The sequence below is a fragment of the Magallana gigas genome, chromosome 2 (assembly GCF_963853765.1).
Source record: "Magallana gigas chromosome 2, xbMagGiga1.1, whole genome shotgun sequence".
Classification (NCBI taxonomy): domain Eukaryota; kingdom Metazoa; phylum Mollusca; class Bivalvia; order Ostreida; family Ostreidae; genus Magallana; species Magallana gigas.
In genome coordinates this window covers 24436278-24444331 of record NC_088854.1, presented here as the reverse complement: position 1 = coordinate 24444331, position 8054 = coordinate 24436278, and the positions used below count along the sequence as shown (strand labels likewise).

The 8054-nt window shown below is 32.4% G+C and overlaps 1 protein-coding gene across 1 annotated transcript; it reads left to right on the top strand.

The window, feature by feature from the left end:
• The first annotated feature begins 355 nt into the window (after window positions 1–355).
• Window positions 356–7442, top strand: LOC105321232 (peroxisomal biogenesis factor 19). The gene is made up of 8 exons (XM_011419488.4): window positions 356–512; window positions 2536–2597; window positions 3637–3805; window positions 4105–4187; window positions 5647–5799; window positions 6513–6689; window positions 6787–6831; window positions 6980–7442. The coding sequence occupies exons 1-8, from the start codon at window positions 419–421 to the stop codon at window positions 7043–7045; spliced, it is 849 nt and encodes a 282-aa protein (XP_011417790.1). The 5' UTR covers window positions 356–418; the 3' UTR covers window positions 7046–7442.
• Window positions 7443–8054: the final 612 nt, after the last annotated feature.

Here is an 8054-nt window from a genome sequence, read left to right as displayed (position 1 = left end):
CGATGATTGGCTAATATGAGAATATATAGTTTAGCGATCATGTTCCACGTGCATGTTCGATGTTCATTCTGAAAACACTAAATTTTCTGCAAATATGCTTTTGTTCCATATTTCAAAAACACAAATTGGTTAAATATAAGTTGTGTAGCCTAAACATCACAAAAAAAACAACATAATTTATACCTTGCTTACCATGCTCACGGCTCTAACGTTATTAACTTAGTTCATGTTCAACAAACAAAGTTGACGCCCAGATGTTCAGGTACATCTTTTATAATCGAAATATGAATTTGATTGATATAATTTAATATACAACAACCACATAAACATACTGCCTTCAGTGCCTTACGACCCCCACCCATTTCTAGTGTTCGACTTATTACGTGAACGAGCTGTCTAGTTTTAAAAAGGCGTGAAAATGTCAGAGAACGCAGAGAATAAACAGAACGAAAAGCAGATATTGTCAGAAAAAGAATCTGAAGTGGATGAAGAGCTAAATACCCTTTTGGAAAGTTTGTATCACTTTCTTTTGATAAAATGGCAAATTGTAGCTCTAATTGCTGTGTTATAGATTCAGATTTTGGGTCGTGAGGATGAACAACAGAGAAAATTCTAGTTAACGCATTTTTAAATTACGTTTTCTTATTAATTTAGGCAGCACGAGGATATGTTTTAAGATATATGTTTGCCGTAATCATACCCATGGGTGATATCGGTGATTCCTTCTCAATGATTATTCAGTATATATAGAGATGTGAAAAAGGCAAAGCGTTCATCCATTCAAATCTCCAAAGAGTTGAGCGCGTTGAAAATTGTGGAATGTGGATTTCTAGATTGTATCAAAAAATGTGACATAACAAATTTTTCTTTTTAATAAGTTTTCCCTGAAAGTTGCTATTGTGGTCTAACGTGTTTGTTAACTACATGTATACTCTGCTCAATATTTGTAAATACCTCAGGATTAAAATGATGTTCATTCAAAAGTATGAAAAATTTCCAAGAATTCTCTTTTGAAACGCCCCCTTTAGCTTATCAGGTTTTAATACACTGCTGAAAAACGTGATGTCTACGGGGATTTTGTATTGCAGCAGACCTGGTAGAAAGAATAAATCTTACTGTGACCAGACTATGCTCAGGTTACAGTAAGAATACGTCCCATATACATGCAATGTAGCAGCCGCAAAGCGGATTAGCTTCGCATCAATTTTAAGTCTGTTAAAATAATCTGCATGGGAAAAACACATTTTTATTCATTACAAACCTTTTTGAAAATGCATATGTAGTTTAGTCCACAAAATATCAATTTATTGATTTAAGAAGTCTTCACACCAAGGCATTATGTTAAAATACACGTTTGAATTTCCTGACATTTTGTCAGAAATTGCACTCGGAATGTCTCGGATTTTATCATTAACATGGCCACCATAAACAGCGAATTTTCAAACGTGATGTTAAAAGTGGCAGTGAGATTATTGCAAAAACATGTGGTAATATGGGATTATAAAAGAGCAATATAGTAGGTATTTGAGACCAATCATATGAAAATTAAGGCGATATTCAGCGCAATAAAAATTTTTTATTTGTTACGGAGCGAGTATATGGGATGAATTCTATTGTTAAACCGGGTCCGTAGGACATCTGTCATTTTAATGATAGAACATTCTATCTACAGACATGGATGATAACGTTGAAAAATAGCCAAGGAATATTCCGAGTGACTTCCAAATGGAGAAAAGTTGTCAACATTCCCCATTATAAATCTCCGTAAAAAATCTGTTTTTGTTCCTGTGAATTTTTCCAAGTTAAAATGATAATGTGTCAATGAAGATATCTTGGAAATTTTACCTTTCATTGATTTCAATTGCACTTCTTTCAAAGGTATTGTATTTTTATTGAATATCGCCCAAATGGGCTGCATAAATATCTTGGGACAGACTTTAGTATGTGATACAATCTCTAATGAATATCACCTGAGAAACAAGATATAATAGGCATGTCTTGTAATTGGGTGTGAAATTCTAAAACAAGTACAATAAAATCATGTGATGCCTGTGTAAAATATGCAGTACCTAAAAATGGGGGGATCACTGAGATTACTGTCTAATAACATGGCAAAAGGGAGGAGTTAAACGTCAACATCACTAATTGTAATATACATGTATAACAAATGTATATTTAGCTTTTAGATGAGCTTAGAGCTATGAAATATTCTGTAGTTATACATGTAGAAAACAAAAATCTTTGTAAAATTCATCAAATTTCAACTAAGTATTTTAGAATTTTCTCTGTTGTTGATCCTTGATCAAGATCCAAATCCTGGATCTATAAAACAGCGTTTAGAGCTACAATTTTTCATTGTGATACATTTTTAAAACAACATATTTATATGATTTTTTTTATAAACTAACATACCCCACGTACAGCATGTATTACTACATGTAGTATACATATGCATGTAATTTTAGAAATTCTTAGAAATTTATAACACATTGATTTACAGAGTTATATAAAGATTTTTGCCTTTTTTAAATCTAGGTGCCTTAAAAGATTTTGAAAAACCACAAGGAGCAGAAAGTTCACCTAAGAAAAATGTCAAAGTAAGTACTTATGAAAATTAAATTTATTGGATCCTAGATTCATTGTTGGAGGTTTTGCAAAAATTGAATTTTTAATTTCAAGTATTTAATGAAGTCCAACCAAGTAAATGATTTTATCCAAATTAAAAAAATGAACTTGCAATTACATCAGGCTAATCGCAATTTTAAAATGATTTTACTCTTTTTATTGGGGATGTTGAGGGTACCACATCAATATCATTGCTGTTACTGTTGCCATCAGCATCATTTTACATTCATCTTTAAAAAAATTGTTATTGTCAACATACTGGATTCTGGTTCATTTTAAAATGGCGGATATCAAGAGAGAAAGACTAAAACCAAATACGAAAAAAAGCATTTTCAATATTTTCGGGTAAAGTTACTTTGAAAAAATCACCTCGCAACATTTTGCGAGTAATGAAAATTTCAACTCTCAATTTGTATATTATACATGTAACTTGCATTTTGAGAGCTGTATATAGTAAATTTCAAACCTTAGTTAAAGTCATTCTAAGATTCCAAGGCTCATGAATAGAAAATATACATCTTTTTGGATGAAAATCAGGTAGACCCCAGCGTTCAGCGGTACTCCTCTTTTGCAGGCAAAATGCATAGTTTGGTGAAACATGATGTAAGGTCAATTGTTTCTTTTACATTTATATTTTGAGGTTTTTTAAGGCATTTGATTTCTTTCAATAAGAAGAAAGTAAAAGGTACAATAATCACTAATTGGTTAACTTTTCATTTGTTTTTTTTTTTTTACTGAATGTCAATAGCTACATGTACCTAATGTTACATTCATTTCTGTTGCATTGAGAATATATCAGTTGCAATGTTTTATATGAGACACCCTACTAATCAATTGATTAGCGGGTTTTGCTGATGATTACATGTAGATAAGGAATTTGATAAGAAAAAGGAAACAGAGACAAATAGAAAGTTAGAAAAATTAACAAATGCATGTACCTATACTGTTGATGTATATGGTGGCTGCATGACATTCGGTATGCTTTGATTTTTGTGCTGTGTTTAATTTTAGCATGTCCCCCCTGGAGGTGACCAGGTTGATCCCATGTCTGAGATGTTTGCCGAGGAATTCTCAGATGAAATGGCGAAACAATTCCAGGAAACAATGAAAGGTCTGCTGGGAAATGATCCCAAAATGAAGGAGCAAATTGAAAAATTGGCAGAAGCTGCAGAAAAGACAGGTATGTGAGATTTTAATGTTTTTCATAGTTCATGTACTTTCTTCTTTCGTAGGGTGGGGGGGGGGGGTGCATTACTAAGCAAAATTTTATTAAACTTCAGAATGTCATGTTAATTCTATCCCCCCCCCCCCCCCCCCAAAAAAAAATAACAAGTGAAAAACTAAATCTTCATGTATTTAAATTTTCTTAATTTAAGTGATTCTCTGAATCTTTGATTTGATTTTAAGAATTTTTCTATGAACTTTAGAAATTATAAATGTGGCCTTTCCAAATGTAAAAATGCTTTGTTTATTTTGTAGATGGGGCACAAGGATCAGAGGACTTTGCTAAAACTTTTGCTAGCACAATAGAAAGTATGACAGAAAATCTGGATGGATTGCAGGTGAGTGGAAAAATAAATAGTCATTTATTCTGAACCTATTCAAAGTTAATTCTTGGTTGAACATCATCAATTCAGTTCATATATTGTTTTGAAAACCATGTAAATGGTAGAGGGGTACATGTTATCTGAGCAATTTGACATATTTACAAACAATCTGGAACTCAGGAAGAGGAAGCTAGATCATAATGTTTGGAAAACAGTGAAGCATGTAGGTTTAGGAAAAAGTGTTGTTTGAATGATAGAAGAAATTTATGCTTCTAAAATTAGCTTTAGGGGTTGGTTTACTTTTTGCAGCCAACTGTAATCTGTAGAAATACAACAGAAAATACAACGTAAATTAAAGAATTTTTGGGGGGATACTCATGGAATTTTCTTGATAACTTGACAGGACATACCATCAAACAACAAATCTACATCTAACTTGAATCCTCAAAGAACTTGTAATAATGAATATTTATAAGAATAACCTGTTTAAAAATGTTGTTTTCTAAGTTTTTTCTCTCTCTAGCTCCCTCGTCGGTTTTGAAGTTTTTAAATTTCGGTAAACATAGAATTAACTTTGTTCAGCCTAATGCCCCAGTCACACATTCACGGATTAAATGCCAGATTGGCTACGGAAACGATCCGGAATCATTCGTGGCGATATGTATTGACCCGTGGCTTTTCCGTCTGTTATCGTATCCAAACGTAGCAATACTTGTATAGCTGCGACAATTTTTGAACATGTTCAAAATTCCACTACGGATGAAACCACCGTAGTACTTCCTTAGAAAAACTTACTAAACCGTTTTAGAACGTAGAAGTCCGTTTTAACTCCGTATAAATCTGTGATAAATCATATTCATCAATTTGTATCCATTCCGTAGTGCATCCGTACTAACTCCGAATCATTAGATTTTCCGGTGTCAACCGTGGAAAATATTCCGTAGTAGAACCTAGGAGTTGATCTGTGAATGTGTGACTGGGGCATTAACGATTATTTGATTTTCCGGTGTCAACCGTGGAAAATATTCCGTAGTAGAACCGTGGAGTTGATCCGTGAATGTGTGACTGTGGAATTTAGCACTAAAAATTAACACACTCAAGGCTAGCACATTCTTCCTCTTGAACTGATTAAGGTAGTTATGAATAATTGTAAATTTTGTGACATATAGATGTAGCCATGCAGGCATCCATATAGATGTGCTATGTATGTTTTAGTAGCTGCTAACTGAAATTCAAATAATGCACACAACAGCAAAAAAAAAACAACCCTAAAAACACACAGATAAAGACAGGATAAGATACTTGCTGATGCAAGGCATTTTTTTTTTTTTAATTTCAAAATATCCCTTTTTGGGGCATTTGGATTCAGTATGTTTAAAAGAAGAAAATCTTAATATATTTTTATTTGGATTTACAAATTGGGTTAATTTTTATCATGTTCCTTAGTACATGTAATAATTTTGACATTTGATAGGGTGACATGAATGATGAGGATTTGCTGAAGGCCTTCACCAGCATGGGTATGGAGGAAGAGGGGGAAGGCTTTATGCCAATGATGCAGGGGATGATGAAGACTCTTTTGTCCAAAGAAATACTCTATCCCTCCCTGAAGGAGCTCTCACAAAAGGTTTGTTTTTATTCTCACCATGTGAAAGACACTCATTGTGAATTTGACATGCACATATGATTTCAAAATTTAATAGCAAACTTTGAAATACAATGTAAATTAGCTAACTAGTTACCGGTAAGTGCATTTGGAAAATAAAATGTTGATATCATTAATGGAATTTCACTTTTTCATTAATTATTCATGAATTATATTTTATGTGTATAAACTAGACCTTTTTCACTCACTGACCAAGTTATGACTGTAAGCTGTAAGAGGCTGTCCAATATGCTGATGAATTTCCTTATACATGTTAAATCAATCAGCTTTGTTACTTAAGCAAAAACAACATCAAAAACATATAGAAAATTTCATTAGAGTTCTGTAAAATATTTTTTTACAGGTACATGTATTTCAAATAAACCCAGTATTATTTATGGATAGTATATTTAGTTCAAATAATTCAAAGTTTTTGTGTTCTAAAATAATAGAAGAAAAGAGCAAGCTATTGTTTGAATATTCTGTGGACACCTGGAAGTAAGTTCTAGAGTTTATATTGGACAACCAGAATAACAACATACCTACCTAACTTAAAATGTTTTAAATTAGTGGGTTTTTTTTCACTTCTTTTTTAAGTTTCTGAGTTTTGTCAAATTAAAAATTAAAGCATTTAGTGTTATGTTAAATATAATGCTTGTTATGTAACTATAAATGACATATTGTGTATTAAACAGTATCCAAAGTGGATAGAAGAAAACAAGAATAAAGTTGAAGCCCAACAGATGACAAAGTATCGGGAACATGATCGGATAGTACGGGAAATCTGTGTCGAGTTTGAAGCAGAGCATGTTTCAGACACAGAGGATGTCAAAAAGTTAAGATTTGAACGCATAGTGGACTTAATGCAACAGGTAAAACGCAGTTATCTTTCTTTGTTTTGTGTAAGTTGACTCTGTCTTCTTTATGGCTCTATGTGTATTTATTATCTTTTAATTTACTTTGTTTTAGATGCAAAATATGGGGCAGCCACCTAAAGAAATAGTAGGGGATATGGTAAGGCAAATAGAAAAGATTATACGTTGCCTTTCCCAATGAATTAGCATTGTAAACATATTCTTTTTAAGTTCACTCACTTCAGTTCTGTTTCCCGTGTTCTTACAGTAAACTTCACTGTAGGTTTGCATCCCTTTTTCTATTATAGGCACCAGGCTTAGAATTTGATGAGAATGGAATGCCAAAAATGCCCAATGGATGTCCGATGATGTAACTGTGATATAAATAAGTACTGTATTCAGAGAACTTGTGATCAGGTGTGATTATGTAATATTTGAGAAGCTGAGAGGTCCTTGTGTGATTAGGGTAATGATTTCCAAGAGTGTTTTCCAAGTCTAGATGTGAGTGCAATAATTTCTTTTAAAAATGTATTTGAGAGAGAGAGAGAGAGAGAGAGAGAGAGAGAAAGTGAGTGAGAGATTTACCAATATTTTGATAATGTTTTATTAGCATCGAAAAAAAAATCATAACACTGTTATTTATCCCTTATTTTATGATCGTTGTTATTCTTACCATTTGTTTTGTTTCTCATGAATAGTATGCCTATAATGTGTTTGTGATTGATAGATCAGGTCTTAATTTTATAATTAAAATATCTAATGCATATGACACTTTTCTTATTGTAAATTATCTGTGATTATATCATAAGTCATGCTTTTAATCATTTGATATTATGATCTGTGAACAGCAAATTTCTAAACAGTGTGTTTTAAAGCATCCTTGAAAGCTCAAGGAGGTATATTTCATTTTAATGAGAGGTTAAGTCATATTCTAGGTCTTTAACAATCTTCATACACTGACATGCACATCCTTTCACACTTTCAATAACTGTCACACTGACTGACAATCCTGCAATCACAACCTGTACACCAAGACAATCACATCGTAACACATTAACATATACATCTTCATGTACTGTACTTTGTAATTTGTAAAATTTGATACATACTGTCATTCTGTACAATCACTCACAGCTTCACATATGATTACCGATATCACACCTTCATGTACTTCTTAAAACTTCTTGGACATCTCAAGGATGTGTACAAATTAGGGTACAACATATGGTCAATATCTGAATGTAGATTGTTATTTGATTGTTAATTAGTCCAAACAGTAATAATTTTGTTAAAAATGTTTTGCTTATTTTATAACAGAACTTGTACACAACTACTAAATAAGGATACAAAAAATGTGTACTCTGAGTTAAATATTTTTACTTT

Bases quoted from the DNA above. Each gene is read 5' to 3' on its own strand.
- LOC105321232 (XM_011419488.4), top strand. From the start codon at position 419: ATGTCAGAGAACGCAGAGAATAAACAGAACGAAAAGCAGATATTGTCA. The intron at 4,188-5,646 runs GTGAGTGGAAAA...GACATTTGATAG, and splicing joins AAAATCTGGATGGATTGCAG to GGTGACATGAATGATGAGGA. The intron at 6,690-6,786 runs GTAAAACGCAGT...ACTTTGTTTTAG, and splicing joins TAGTGGACTTAATGCAACAG to ATGCAAAATATGGGGCAGCC.